Source organism: Halichoerus grypus, chromosome 1 (assembly GCF_964656455.1).
Source record: "Halichoerus grypus chromosome 1, mHalGry1.hap1.1, whole genome shotgun sequence".
Lineage (NCBI taxonomy): Eukaryota > Metazoa > Chordata > Mammalia > Carnivora > Phocidae > Halichoerus > Halichoerus grypus.
In genome coordinates this window covers 138014145-138028004 of record NC_135712.1, presented here as the reverse complement: position 1 = coordinate 138028004, position 13860 = coordinate 138014145, and the positions used below count along the sequence as shown (strand labels likewise).

Genomic DNA, 13860 nt, shown 5'->3' with positions numbered 1-13860 from the left:
ACGGGGAGAGAGTGTGATAGCGGCGGGATGACGCAGCGGGATGACGCAGGGGGATGACGCACGGGATGGCGCAGGGTGATGACGCAGGGTGATGACGCAGCCCGCTGCGGGGCTAACACAGCCGCTCCTCCAGGGAGGGCCCGGCCCTCTCGCCGGTCAGCGGCTTTTATCCTGGACCCGGAAGCCCAGGTTGCCGCAGGAGCCCTTAACTTCTGAGCGCCAGAGAATCAATCAGGGGGATCCCTTCCTCGGCACCCCTGTGACATTAGCAGATTTCAGTCCACCTGCTGCCACCTACTGGCCGGATCCCCTCATCCATTTGCATTCATTCATTCACTCACTCATTCGTCCCCTCTCTCCTCCCTCTGTTCCATGAAGGTTTCTTGACCCCGCGGGCACGCAGCCAGGGGCTGGGGTGTGACAGCCGAGCACACCAGACACGCTGCCAGCCTGGCAGGGAAAGCGCCTGCTGCTGTCTGGGACTTGCCACGGCAGGCCCTATCCGGCCGGGCTCAGGACCTCACCCAGCCCCCCCCAGCCAAGACCGGGCTAGCTCTTCTTAGCTGCAGCCGAAGACGCGGAAAGCCCATCTCAGCGACGCGAGCTAACTTGCCATCGAGGGGCTGCAAGTGGGTCCCAGGTCGACCTGATCCAGCTGACAGGGGTGCCCTACAGTAAGCAATGCCTCAGTCTCCCCATTTGTAAAGAGGGATATGTGCCACCTGCCCTCAAAGGCTGCGGGGGAGATGAAGTGGGATCCCAGGGTACAAATGGTGCCTGGCGTGTTCTAGGGGTTTAGTCAGTGTTGGATCTCTTTCCTCAGCACCCCTACTTGCCCAGGGCACCGCCACAGGGTTCCGACAACAGCAGTGGTCATCTTCTCCTCTGTCCCCATGAGCAGAGGGAGCATGGCCAGCAAAGTCCCCATTCGAGTCCCCACTCCATGGCCCATTACAAGCCTCAAACTAGCTTTCCTCATTTAATCAGTAAGGAGGATGCTCACAGTACACACAGGAAATAGGACGCCACTAAGAACTTGCCAGAAATTACTGAAGGTCTCAGCTTTTGGCGAGGACTAGACTACAACATACCCAAGAAAGTGGTTTTTTGGGGGGTTTTTGTTTTCTTTTTTCTCTTTCTCTAATCTCCAGAGCAGAATCTCTGGAGTGAATGCAGTTGAATGACTATCTTGTATTCTTGCCTTTTTGCCATCCTTCTCTCCTGCCTCTGGAATCCTTTGGAGGACTGCACCTCCCTCCCTCTGAGCCCTTGGGGTTTGGGCAGGGCTGCCTAACTCCCTTGAATGCAGGGAGGACACTTGACTCTGGTCTGCTTAATCACAACAGGCCCTCCTCCTGGCCACAGGGATCGGTTCAGAAAAGAGCGGGTGCCTGACAGCAGGCCCGTGAAGCTCATGTCTGAGACTTTGGATGGAACAACTGGAGAAGCAAAGCCATCAGTGTGGGCTACCAGGAGTTTTCCGGGGCTACCAGGTGGAGAAGGCCTCTCAGAGGAAAGCTGAGGTGAGTCATGGAAAGAAAGAGGGAGAGTTGTTCTGTCCTGATGATACTGAAATGCTGGATCCAGCCATGCCTGATCCACACCATGACTTTTTGGAAAGAGTCTAAGTTATTTGAGTTTGGGTTCCTCTCGCTCATAGCAGGAAGAATTCGGACTGATGAACAGTTATAGCTGAGAGAGTTTAGGTCTGACAATGTCACATCCTCCCTCCAAAAAACTGTTAGGAGTTAGAGAGGAGGTCCCGCCGCCACCACCACCCTCCTGGTCTGAGCCACCATCACCACCTGCCTGGATTACTGCAACAGCCTCCTCACTGGTTTCCCTCATTCCACTCTGGCCGCCTTCCAGTCTATTCTTATCAAAGGAATATAGAGATCCCTTTAAAACAAAAGTCAGAGCAAATCACCGTATTGCTCAACATCGCCAATGATTTCTCATCTCAGACCAAAGGCCTGCGAGGTCCTCCCAGATCCGGCCACTACTCTCTGGCTCCCTGTCTTCCCACTCGCCCCCAGCTCACTCCAGCCCAGCCTCACGGGTCTCTTGCCATCTGTGAGCAAGTGGGCATGCACCTGCCTCCGGGTCTTTGCACGGGCTGTTCCGTCCACCTACATGCAGGGGCTCAATAAGTATTTGTTCAATGAACTGATGAGGAATGAAGTTCCCCCAAGTCCTTGCTTGATTCCAGATGTCTCAGGACGACGACTGTTCTTAGGATGAGGCTCTCCCTGCTGTGGTCTAGGCCTGCTCAGGAGGTCTCTGCTGCCTCTGGAGGCGGGCAGAGCCCAACCACCCAGTGAGTGAAAGGCGAGGTTCCTGGGGCCTGCTGTTTAGGCCTCTGACAAATGTAAACAGCTCAGCAAAGGGAACTGTGCATCCCAGACGCATAGCTTTAGTTCCTCACCTCAGTGAAAATCAGCCCGGAGAGTCTATAAAACTAGCTTTCATTTTGAATGCTGGGGAGGAAAGCCGGAAAGGAGTTTGCAGAAGGGATGCCACAGAAGGCCTTCAAAAGGTGGGTGCCATCGGCGCCTTCCGCAGCACCCTCTGCAGAAGGTGGGCATGCCTCCTCCAGATTTATTGTATTCCTTCCTCAAGGACCTTGGTGGAATACAGTACACTCTGGGGAACAGAAGATCAAGATGTGCGGCCATTCGGGCTGTAATTAAATTTAATAGGCAGTTTATCCAGTTTGTAGGAAGATGACATGGAAGAGAGGGACAGAGAGGCGAGCTTACGGCGGGAAATCATTTTACAATGGAGTATCCATCTGGAAAAAAAGACATTGGCCCGACCCAGCGAGTGTGAATGAAACCTCCATCTGCATCATATGAGGTTACTTCATCACACATTGGGCTGCGAGAGAGAAGCCTGTCCTACTTTCTATTAAAAATAATGCACAGCCGTCTTAATGGCATGTAAATCTAACTCACTATTATGCAAACCGAAGGGAAGAGGCAGTTAATAAAACACAAAATAACCTGGTGTTTTATTATCCTGGTTGCTCGATTCATAGGCATGAGGTTTAAAATGGCTTATATATTATCCACTAGCTGCAGCAAACGGACAGCTCTGCTTGTTTGGGTTGGTAATGGAGGCGGGCTCGGGGCGCACGGAGGGAAGTGTGGGTTTTCGGCAGCCCTTCTGAGACTGAGGGAGAAGGACAGTGAGAGGCTGGGGTGGCTGAGGAGCAGCATGGCCATGGGGCAGAGGCAGGCCCTCCTCAAACTCTCGCCCTTCCTCCCCCGCTCCTCCTCAGGGGGTGGGAGCCCCTCTCCAGGCGGGCGCCCCACTCCGCCTTCCCACAGTGCAGTGCGGCGGAGGCCCCGGGAGGGGTCCAACCCGGGCCGCCGTTCGGGGCAGCACAGCCCAACCGCACTAGGAAATCCAGTGATATTGGCCATTTTTGTGATGCAAAGGGGATTCCCTTTTCTGACTGCCGTTACTTGTGGAAAAAGACCCATAAGTGGAGACGGAATCATGGGTGATTTTGCAGTTCCTGTCTGTGGCAGCTGCTGGATACTACAGTGGTTGAAACAGGGCTGCTCGTGGCGCCTTTTCAGCTAGGGAGGAAACCCAAACTCTTCCCAACAATAAGGGGTTGGGTTTCCCAGGGAATCCTGGGTGCATCTGCCGGGTGCCTCCTTCCCTAGGCCTGAATCTGCCCCTCGACCACCTGGACAGGCTGATGCCCTTTCAGAGTCGTGTTTGCAGACCGCTCCTGTCACCCACGTTCCATGTCTCGTGGCACACGTGTCCGGGCCACAATCCCAGGGGGCAGGCCCCCTTCTGAGGGCTTTGCAACCAGCTCCCTCGAATTCTCATGGCACCCTCCGCCGGGAGGGGCTGTTCTCCTCCCATCTGGCTGGGGTGGAGGCTGAGGCCCAGAGAAGTGCAGTCAGTCGTGCAAGACGCTCAGCTGTGAGGCGAGGGCACAGGATTCACAGGAGGCGGTGCGGCCGCAGTGGCCACACTCCCCGCCATTACACCCTGTCGCCTACCCTCTCGCTCCTGGGGCATCTCGTGATCCCCGGCATCATTATGAAGAGAACATTATGTGCCAGGCCAGCATCTCTCTGTGGTCAACAAACGTGTATCCAGGCACTGTGACAACATGGCCTTAGGAATTTACCAGCTGGGGTCCGTCCATCAGTGGGAGGAGGGAGGCATGGGGGCCCCAGCACACTTTTAGCATTCTCGGTAGAACCGGATGCTTCCAACAGGTGGGGAAAGGCAGCTGGGTAGCCATCCTGCAACTATGGCTGGAAAGACAGACACCGTCTTAAAGGCATGGAGCAGCCCATGGATGGAGAGGGTTCCGAGCAATGGGCCATGGGCAATGGGAAGGGGGAAGTAACAAGGGTCTCGAAGGACCTCTCCAAGAGTTTCCGGGAAGTCTGGCTAGAAGCAAGCACAATATCCCTGAAGGTAATGTTTTAGGGGTGCTCCTGCACCCCCATTGCCTAAGATTCCGGGACCAATACATGAGACTGGAAGGGCCCCTCTGGACAGCTGCAGCCCCTTCATTGCTGGTGATCTCAGAGATTCAGGGATCTTGGCCGGAGTGCAGGGGGATAGCCTTTGGAATATACCAGCTGGAGGGTGTAGATCAGTGTTCCAGAGGATGTCCAGGAGATGCTAGATTTTGGGGTGGTCTCAGCTGCTCTGAAAGACCACTGATGGCTTCTGGAACTCCGTGGGCACCTCTAAGAATGAGGCAAAGCCCTGCCCTGCTCACCTGCCAGCGCCTCTGGCCAGGCACAGGGCAGCCAGGGCTCACCCTCGTGGCACTGCCTCTCCTGTCTAGAAACCTCACTTGGCTCTCTGTGGCTAATGGTCACATACCTTATGCCAGCTCACAAAGGCCCCACCAGCTAGCCCTGACCTATCTCCTTGGGCTCTGCGTCCAGTCCCTCCCCTGCCAAACTCCGTGCCATGCTCATGCTCTTCCCTTGACCGAAAAGGTCTTTTCCTTTTTCCACCACCCAGTAAGAACCGAGGAACGTAGCCCAGTGCCTAGAGGGCATTTTTCACTAAAAGCCAAAGACTTGTGATGTGTACTGCCAGAGGCTTCTAAAAGCTCACAAAACATGTGACAACATTTGATTTTCAGCCCGACTTCACAGAAGAGCTGCAAGCATGGAAGGGTAAATGTCCGTGCACTCCAATTCCGCGCTCAGCAGGTGTTATGGGTTGAACCTTGTACCCATCCCCCCACCGCCACTGCAAAAGATATGTTGAGGTCCTAATCCCCAGTAACTTCAGAACGTGACCTTATTTGGAAATGGGGTCTTACCACAGGTGATCAACTTAAAATGAGGTCATTAGGCAGTACTCATTTTAATATGACTGGTGCCCTTATAAAGGGAAATCTGGATAGAGACGGACATGAGTGGAGAGAGGATGACACAGAAACACATAGGAGAAGACCATGTGACGACAGAGGATTGGAACCACGCTTCCACAAGCTGAGGAGTGCCAATAATTGCCCCCAACATCAGAAGCTAGAAGAGGCAAGGAAGGATTCTTCCCTAGAGCCACCAGAGAGAGCACGGCCCTACTGACAGCTTCATACTGGGCTTCCGGCTTCCGGACCCGTGAGACAATAAATTGCTGTTGACTGAAGCCACCTGGTCTGTGGTACTTTGTGATGGCAGCATGAGCAGATGAATACAGTAGGGATACAGAAAATGTGTGTTGGAAAATGAAAAGAACAGTCTATATGATACAGGCAGGGCAGGTATGTTTACTGGCAGGAAACAGGCTCTTATCACAAAAGATAAGAACCAGTTCAAGGTCACCCAACTGGGAGGCGGAAGAGTGGAGATTAGAACTCGGGCCTCATGACGCCCCCCCAACCCCCACCCCCGCCCCCTGCCACCAGGTGTGTCTCTCCTGGGAGGCTGACCTCCTGAGTGTCAGGTTCTGATTCTCTGGCTGATCCCAGTGTTAGTTTTCTAGAATGAAAGCCAAGTCCGCAATGGCCGGAACTGCTCACAATATCCTTCCTTTTCTAAAGCACTCATTTCCTGGAAAGTCTTTTGGAGGTTTAATGATTCTGTTGGTGGTCATTTTTCTGAGTAGATTAAGGGCTCCTTAAATCTCCATAGCTCAACTTCATGAGCCCCTCGGAGGGCAGCTTATGTCCCATCAAGCTCTGCAAAGTGATGAAGAGCCCGCACACGGCAGAGCAGCGGGATGCGGGAGCGAACAGCCCAGGCTGGGGTCACGCTGCCTGGAGACTGCCTCGCTTGCCCACCTGCCACTTTACTTTTCCAGAACCTGTGAGTGTGGCTGGAAAAAACGACACGGTGTTCATAGCACAACCAAGAGGAGACCTGCCCATTTTGTACATCTCTCCACCAGAAACTGTACAAGGAGCTCTGACACAGTTGTTTCACTTAACCCTTCCAGAAACCCCAAGTCGTGGGTACCACGCGAACCCCATGCTACAGAGCAGGGGGCCGTGGCTCCTCTGACAAGTCCCAGGTCACGCAATCTTAAGTAGCACAGGCAGGATTTGACCCTAGGTCTATGAAGCCCCCAAACCCAAACGACGCAGTTGCTGGGGTGTGACATCCGGAAGCAGAGTAAATATCCTCAGAGCTGGGATGCTGCTTCCTCTGGTTTGCTGCTTCATTCTGTTTTGGAGACTCATCTGTAAATAGCCGCTGCCTTGCTTTCCACTTTCCCTGTGGAATACCACTCCCACGCCTCCTGCTTGCCAACCTGGAGGTCACTGGTTAGGACCCTTCCCACAGAGTCTAACTCTGAAGTTGGAGGTGAGCGCCCTGCCCAGGCCTGGGTGTGGAGGGCCGTGGGGGATACGTTCCTGCTTCCCCACCCAGTCTTGCTGTCTCCGCGGGCTGGGCCATGTGTCCCAGATCTACCCTAACTAGAAAAGAAAAGGGAACTACTCTTCAAAAGTCTGTAGGTGGGCGGCTAGCTGCCTTTTTAATTCCTCTCTGCCCACTTATTCCACAGGCATCTGACAGGGAGGCCAGGCTAGTGAAGATGGCAGGAAGTTTCCTTGCAGTGGAAGCAACTGCCTGTCTAAAAAAAGCTCTCCTTATAAAAAAAAAAAAAAAAGCTCAACTCGGAACTAAGAGCTTGCCGAGAATGTGTTCTGGCTGCCGTTATTTATTTATACCCCCACCTACTTCCAGAAAGGATTTCAAGTTGCTTACAATAAAAACTGAGCTAGATCTGTATACAGAGTAGAAATAAAGAGAAAAGCCAGATGAGAGACTGTATCAGAGCCGCCTCGATCCCACAAATGGGCAGTGTGCTTCTGGAAGGAGGTCGGCTGCCCTATAGCTGAGGATCATCCTCCAGAAAGTGAAAACTCTATCTCCATGTTCCCTGTTGGAGCAAAAGAGGCGCAGATAGGGGCGCCTGCGTGGCACAGTCTGTTAAATGTCTGACTCTTGGTTTCAGCTCAGGTCATGATGTCATGGGTCGTGAGATCGAGCCCCGCATGGAGCTCCATGCTTAGTGGGGAGTCTGCTGGAGATTCTCTCCTTTTGCCCCTCCCCCACTCACATGTGCGTGCACCAGTGCGCAAGCGCGAAGAGGTGCAGGAAGGGAAGAGGTCCCAGGAAGCACTGGAGGAGGGGTGGGGAGGAGGTCCTGGAAGGGAAGGCAGCCAGGAAAGACCAGCCCTGTGGGCACCTGGGCTCCTCTTGCTGGGCACCCCCGGGAAATGGTTGAGAGAAGGTATCCTCCGCAGGGGCAACGAAGCTGGGGCATTCACCCACCAGCTTCTTTTTGTCCTTGGGTGGGGGCTCCCCCAGGAGTATCAGTGCCCCACACATGAGCCAAGCAGCTCTGGCAGCCAGCGAAAGTCCCCAGGTCAGGTCCTCAGGACTTGCAGTGTGAGCCACAGGACGGGTGGGGCCCAGCCAGTCCCTGCTGCATTCTCTGGGAGGGCTGGGCAGGCAGCCTCACTGGCCTAGAGACAGATGGAATCAGCCCTGTGGTATAATGAGAATCCAAAAGGAGAGGCTACCGGGTTCCGAGGGATGGCTGGGGGAAGGGAGGGCAGTAGAGGCCCCGGTGAGACTGGCCAGAATCCCTGGCTGCCTTTTGGGGTGGGAAGGAGCTGTGTTGACTAACAGGGAGGTCCGTCCTGAAGGAGCATTTTGGTCCCAGGCCCTGTAGGAAGCCAGGCCACACCAGGGTGTGCATGCTAGGTGGACGCAAGGCTATGCCTTGGGTTTGCCCAGCCCTCCCCTGGAGTAGAGTGGACACCATTTCATCTGATTACCAGGTGAGTCAGGGCCTGGCGGAATGCCTCGGCCACACTAAGGAAGCCCCACCTGGGGAAGAGGAGAGGAGACCCCTGATACCGTAGCAAATGATCCCAGGGATTGTCATAAAATGTGTCTCACCTCATGACCTGGCTCCAAAGCTTCCACTTCCAGGAAGTCCTCCCTACTTTGACTGTTCTCTTTGACTCTGCCTTTCTGGAGCTCACGGTTTGATTTAGTCCTGGATAACAGTCCTGCCCTCCTAACCAGATGCCCAATGGCTCCTGCTTCCATTCTGCCTTGTCAACCACCCCCTTGATGTATCCTGGGTATGGTGTGGCTGAAAGGGCTGTCCCTGGACTCAGGCTGTTCATGTTCAAGTTCCACTTACTGGCTATGAGACATGGGGCACGTTATTTGGCTTTTCCACACCCCAGTTTACGCATCTGTAATATGGAAGCAACAACACCCGCTTTATAACGTCCTTGTAGGGAGTCAAAGAATGAATATTTAGAATGGTCCCTGGTACGTAGTAAATGCTCAATAAATAGTAGCTGTAATAATAATGGTGATTACAATAATAAAGACTCCTGATTGCAAACTGTCTCTTGCTCTCCATTATTTACAGATTAAAATACAAATTCCTCAGTCAGTGTTTAAGACTGCAAGGCTTTCTTTCTTTTTTCTTTTCTTTCTTTTCTTTTCTTTCTTTCCTTTTCTTTCTTTCTCTTATTTTCTTTCTTCCTTTCTTTCTCCTTCCCTTTTTTAAAGATTTATTTATTTTAGAGAGAGCGAGTGCAGGGGGAGGGGAGAAGGAGGCGGAGAGAAAGAATCTCAAGCAGACTCCCCACCTCCACTGAGTGGAGAGCCTGACGCGGGGCTTGATCTCACGACCCTGAGATTATGACCGGAGCTGCAATCAAGAGTCAGACACTTAACTGACTGAGCGCCCCAGGCGCCCCTGCAAAGCTATTTCTCACTTCCCACTCACTCCCAACACAGTCCCACCCTTCCCCTCACCTCTTTCTGTCCTTTCCCCTGGGCCCATCCTCACAGTTGATTTCCTGATTTCTTAGGTCAGGATGCATGTGCCTTGATACTTAGCCCCAAACAGTGCCTGGAACAGTTGGCAATCATAAGTATTTCTAAAAGGAATAAATGATAAGCTCCTTGGCACTGGTTATTAATCATCTTACGTCTCCGTAGTGTCTGATGCACCTGGCACGGGGCCAGGCCCCCGGAGTATCAGTTCACACCAAGTGAACGGATGTGTGGTGGATGGTGCACCTGCCACATCACTGTCGTGTAGGTATTTCCAGGTCCCATCACAGAAGCTTCTCATGAATTGTTTAATTTGTCTAACCATTTTATATCATCCCCATTCTACAGATGGGAAAAAGGAGGCTGGGCAAAGTTACTTGCACTCAGTCACCTGGCTGACTGGTGGCTGAGCAGGAGTTAAAACACGTTCATCTGCTTCTAGTGCCCTTGCTCTTGATAAAAGGCATTACCCTCCACCACCTCTTGGTTCACGGACCTGCTTTACCTTCTGGGTTAAAATAAAAGCTCCTTTATGGTGTCCAGCCTTGTCCTGCTCTGGGCTAGCGGTTACCAAGCTCAGTGGGGGCCTGTCCACTGAATCAAGCCCTCCCCTCAGCCTGGCAGGGTAGGTCAACAGCTTCCCACATGGGTGGGGGAAGCACGCCGATGTCTCTTGTTCTTCTCGACACCAAGGGCCTGGCTGGGCCCCAGAAGATCATCCTGGGTCTGGCTACTCAAAGTCCAGGTCACTGCGCCTGCTCTGTAAGTGCAGTCTGCTGCCCAGCCTCAGTGGCATGACCAGGAAGCTTGTTAGAAATGCCCCCCACCTCCTCAGCCCCGCCCCCCAGCACCGCCAAAGCGACTGAGTCAGAGCCTGCAGGCAAGCACCGCCCCACCCCGTCCCCAGCAGCTTCCCAGCCCCGGTGCTCACTGTCCTCCTCCTTTTGGCATCAACACTTTGTCTCTGAATCTTCAGGAGCTTTCATCCTATTGTTTTTCTAGCACGCAAGGCACCAAACCAGCCAATGTGATAATTTGGATTATTTTAAAGGTACGTTTACCAGCATCTTAGGCAAGCAACATAAGCTACTTAAGGAGGCCAGAACAGCATTCTAGTTATAGTCATTCATTCATTCATTCATTCATTCATTCATTCAACATTTATTGAGTGCCTACTGTGTGCCATCCACAGCGAATTGATGTCAGCGAACATAATACATGCAAAAACCAGTTTAAAAAATTGAAGTACCTCACGTGTCTCCAGCGACATATCCCAGACCAGTCAACATACACCACCAACCCTGGATCCCACGTTTTCTCCCTCCTACCTTCTCTTTATTTCTACCCGTGGTGAAAGCCATTTCTAATGGAGCTCTGGGGAGCACGGCGGGACCTCCTGCCTCCCCAGGAAGGAGTCACGCCTGTGTTCTTCCCAGCCCTGGCTCAGGGGTTTGACCTCCTCTCTCAAGCGGGACTCTGGCCCAGGGGAGGGCCCCCATAATGTCGGTTGGACCTTACATCTGGATGGGTGTTTTGAAAACACTGCCCTGCGTCCCCTCCAGGTCTCCACTGGGCTCTGTACAGGTGTCTGTCATGACTCCTGAAACACCTCACTGATTTCACGTATCTCCCTCACCAGACTGTACATCCCTGCGAGCAGCAACCTTAGCTTATTCACTCACGCCACCAGCGCCTTGCACATGGCCTGGCGCATAATGAGTGCTCAGTTTGTGGTTCTTGAGTGAACACACGCATGCCTGAGTGGATCGGAGGAAACAGCCATCCTACTTAGGGACTGTCCAAAGACTGCCACGTGGAGGGAGGTGGCCACTGCGGAGCTCCACTCAGCCCACACATATGTCCTGGGCCAAATGTGGGTGGGTGCCCCCTCCGGGTCCAGGGCCAGGGGACAGGGAAGAAGGGAGCGGGCCTGGATGCGAGGGTCCGCAGCCTGGCTTGGAAGCGTCTCTTACCGTGGTGTATTTACCCAGCTGGCAGAGGGAGGGGAAGGTTTCCTGGTGGGCTTTGCGGATCTTCTCTGTGAGATCGTCCAGCTCAGCCGTCATTTCATAGCTTTCCGTGCATTCCTGCTTCGAAGGCTCCTTCTTCTTCTTGTTCCTATCATTCCTGACAGCTGGAAAGGAGAGAGAAGGCAAATCAGGGGTCACTAGTGGCCGGGGCTGCACTGCCTGAGCTGGAAGTTTCCATTTCCTGATGCTGCCTGGTCTCACTTGACACTTGGAACAGGAACAGTGGGAAAAGGTGCCATAAAGACATCTCCCAAGAAGAGAGGTTTGGCGGCCAGAGGGCCAGGCAGAGAGAAAGGTTTGCCTTTCTGCGTGTGCACCTGCCAACCCACCTTTTTTTTTTTTTTTTAAAGATTTTATTTAGTTATTTGACAGAGAGAGACACAGCGAGAGCAGGAACACAAGCAGCAGGAGAGGGAGAGGGAGAGCAGGCTTCTCTCCGAGGAGGGAGCCCGATGTGGGACTCGATCCCAGGACCCTGGGATCACGACCTGAGCCGAAGGCAGCTGCTTAATGACTGAGCCACCCAGGCGCCCTGCCAACCCACTCTTAAAGAGAGGTGAGGCTCACCCAGAAGGCTGAGAGCCTCTGTTTGCTTGGGCTTTCTATGTGGACTGGTCCTCAAAGAGACGATTTTTCCAAGCACATTCCCCCTGGTTGCAGAGGGGATGGCTCACGAGGCATTACAAGGGAACCACTTTGGCCTGGGAGACACGTTGCTGAATAAAACCTTTGTTGCGTCATAATTCATGATTCCTGGCTAAGCCTTCTGGTTTTTGTTGTTTCTTAGTTTTCCGAATTAACTGACACTTGTGAAGAGATTCATCTCAAAGGTGATGGGATGATGATTTTTGCCCCTTTACGCTTTTCTGCTTCCTAGACTGTTGGTATTAGTTATGTAATCTTTTATTATTATTTATATATATTACATATTATATACATTATAAAGTATAAATAAAATACTACTGTTATAAAAAGTTATTTTTATTTTAGTTTTTATTTTCTTTAAAGATTTAATTTTTTGACAGAGAGAGAGAGCACAAGCAGGGGGAGCAGCAGGTAGAGGGAGAGGGGGAAGCAGGCTCCCCATTGAGCAGGGAGCCCGATGCAGGGCTCGATCCCAGGACCCTGGGATCATGACCTGAACTGAAGGCACACGCTTAACCGACTGAGCCACCCAGGCGCCCCTAAAAAGTTATTTTAAAATAACAATTTATGCATCATGAGCCCATGGCCTGAAAAACGACTTGTCCATTCAATATTTGCTTAGTTATCTGTAACTGCTCGACTCCGCATCCCGTCCAGCCCCCTGGCCCCTCGGTAGGTGTGTGTCTTTGCCTCTGCTGAGCTTGGTGCCAGGCAGAGTCGGGCCCCTGGGCTCGGGGCGGCGGAAGCCCATGCTTCCCCTCACAGCACAGAGCTCTCAGATGACTTCAAACTGAGTGTAATGCAAAGCTCTGGCCCCTGGTGAGGATCTCCTGGGGAAGGAAACTGAAACCCGGAGTGGCCAACAGGTAAAACTAGACCACGCAAGCCTGTCCTGGGGACCCAGGGGTTGCCAGGCTGGATGCCACCTGGCCGTGTATGACACCTCCATGACCCGGGAATCTGTGTTGCAAAATGACCCAGGTCATAATCCGATCTGCCCTAAGAGGATTTGGCCTGCGTTGCCTTCCTGAGAGCACCCAGGGTGATCTGAGAACTCGCAGCTCCCTGGGTCTACACCGCGAGGATCCCGAGGCTCTGCCCGGGGCAGGAGCTGAGGGCAGAGTAAAAGGCAGGCGTGGGGAGGGCAGGAAGGTGCAAGGAAATAGCTGGGAATCATGGTAGTGAACAAACCCAGTGTCTGCGTAAGTCACTGACACCCGACTGGGCGGGAGGGCGGGCTGTGAGAATATTCACATTTGAGTATCTTAAGCATTGTACCGGGAACTGTGTCCACAGTATCTCACTTAATCCCCTTATCAGGTAGGTAATTTTAAACTCATTTTACAGATGAACAAACTGAGCATCAGAAAGACCAAAGAAGGTTTACACAGTTGCCAAGTGCTTTCTTCCCTTGGACTCACTCATTCCTAAGGGAGCGGACATGTTTGAGAAGAAAACAATACCTCTCCAGATGATTTTCTCCCCCCAGGACTCTGAAGCGACACTGTTCTTTGGCTCAGAACACTTCCAGATCTAAGGTGAGCGGGCAAAGACAGCGTGAAGTAACTCAAGCCTCCAATGTATTCCTTTCCAGGGCAGACTGGCCAAGTGCCCAGACCATTCCTAGCAGAGGCAGGATGTGGGGTGAGGGCAGCATATGGTCGAAAGCAGTTAGAAAGCAAAGAACACAGTCAGCAAAGGAGGGACCGTGAGAGTGGAAGAGGGAAGCGCATGGTCGCAGAGATGCCCCGGTGGCTCTCCTCTAGGACAGAGTCTGGGTCCGTGAGGGGAGGCCGTGGCCGGAAGCCTGTGTGAGAGCACCATGGGTTCTCAGCACACGTTAGCTGTCCCCTCCTTTCCTGGCTCCTGTGCAT

At 52.9% G+C, this 13860-nt stretch overlaps 1 protein-coding gene across 5 annotated transcripts in view; it reads right to left on the bottom strand.

Annotated features, from left to right (window-relative positions):
• RARB (retinoic acid receptor beta) overlaps positions 1–13860 on the bottom strand; it is a 712218-nt gene that overhangs the window by 15802 nt on the left and 682556 nt on the right. For all 5 annotated transcript variants that reach the window (XM_036072138.2, XM_078072445.1, XM_078072441.1 and 2 more), the window contains one exon: positions 11285–11445. In XM_036072138.2, coding sequence (XP_035928031.1) covers positions 11285–11445 — 161 coding nt within the window. The remainder of the gene's footprint in view (positions 1–11284; positions 11446–13860) is intronic.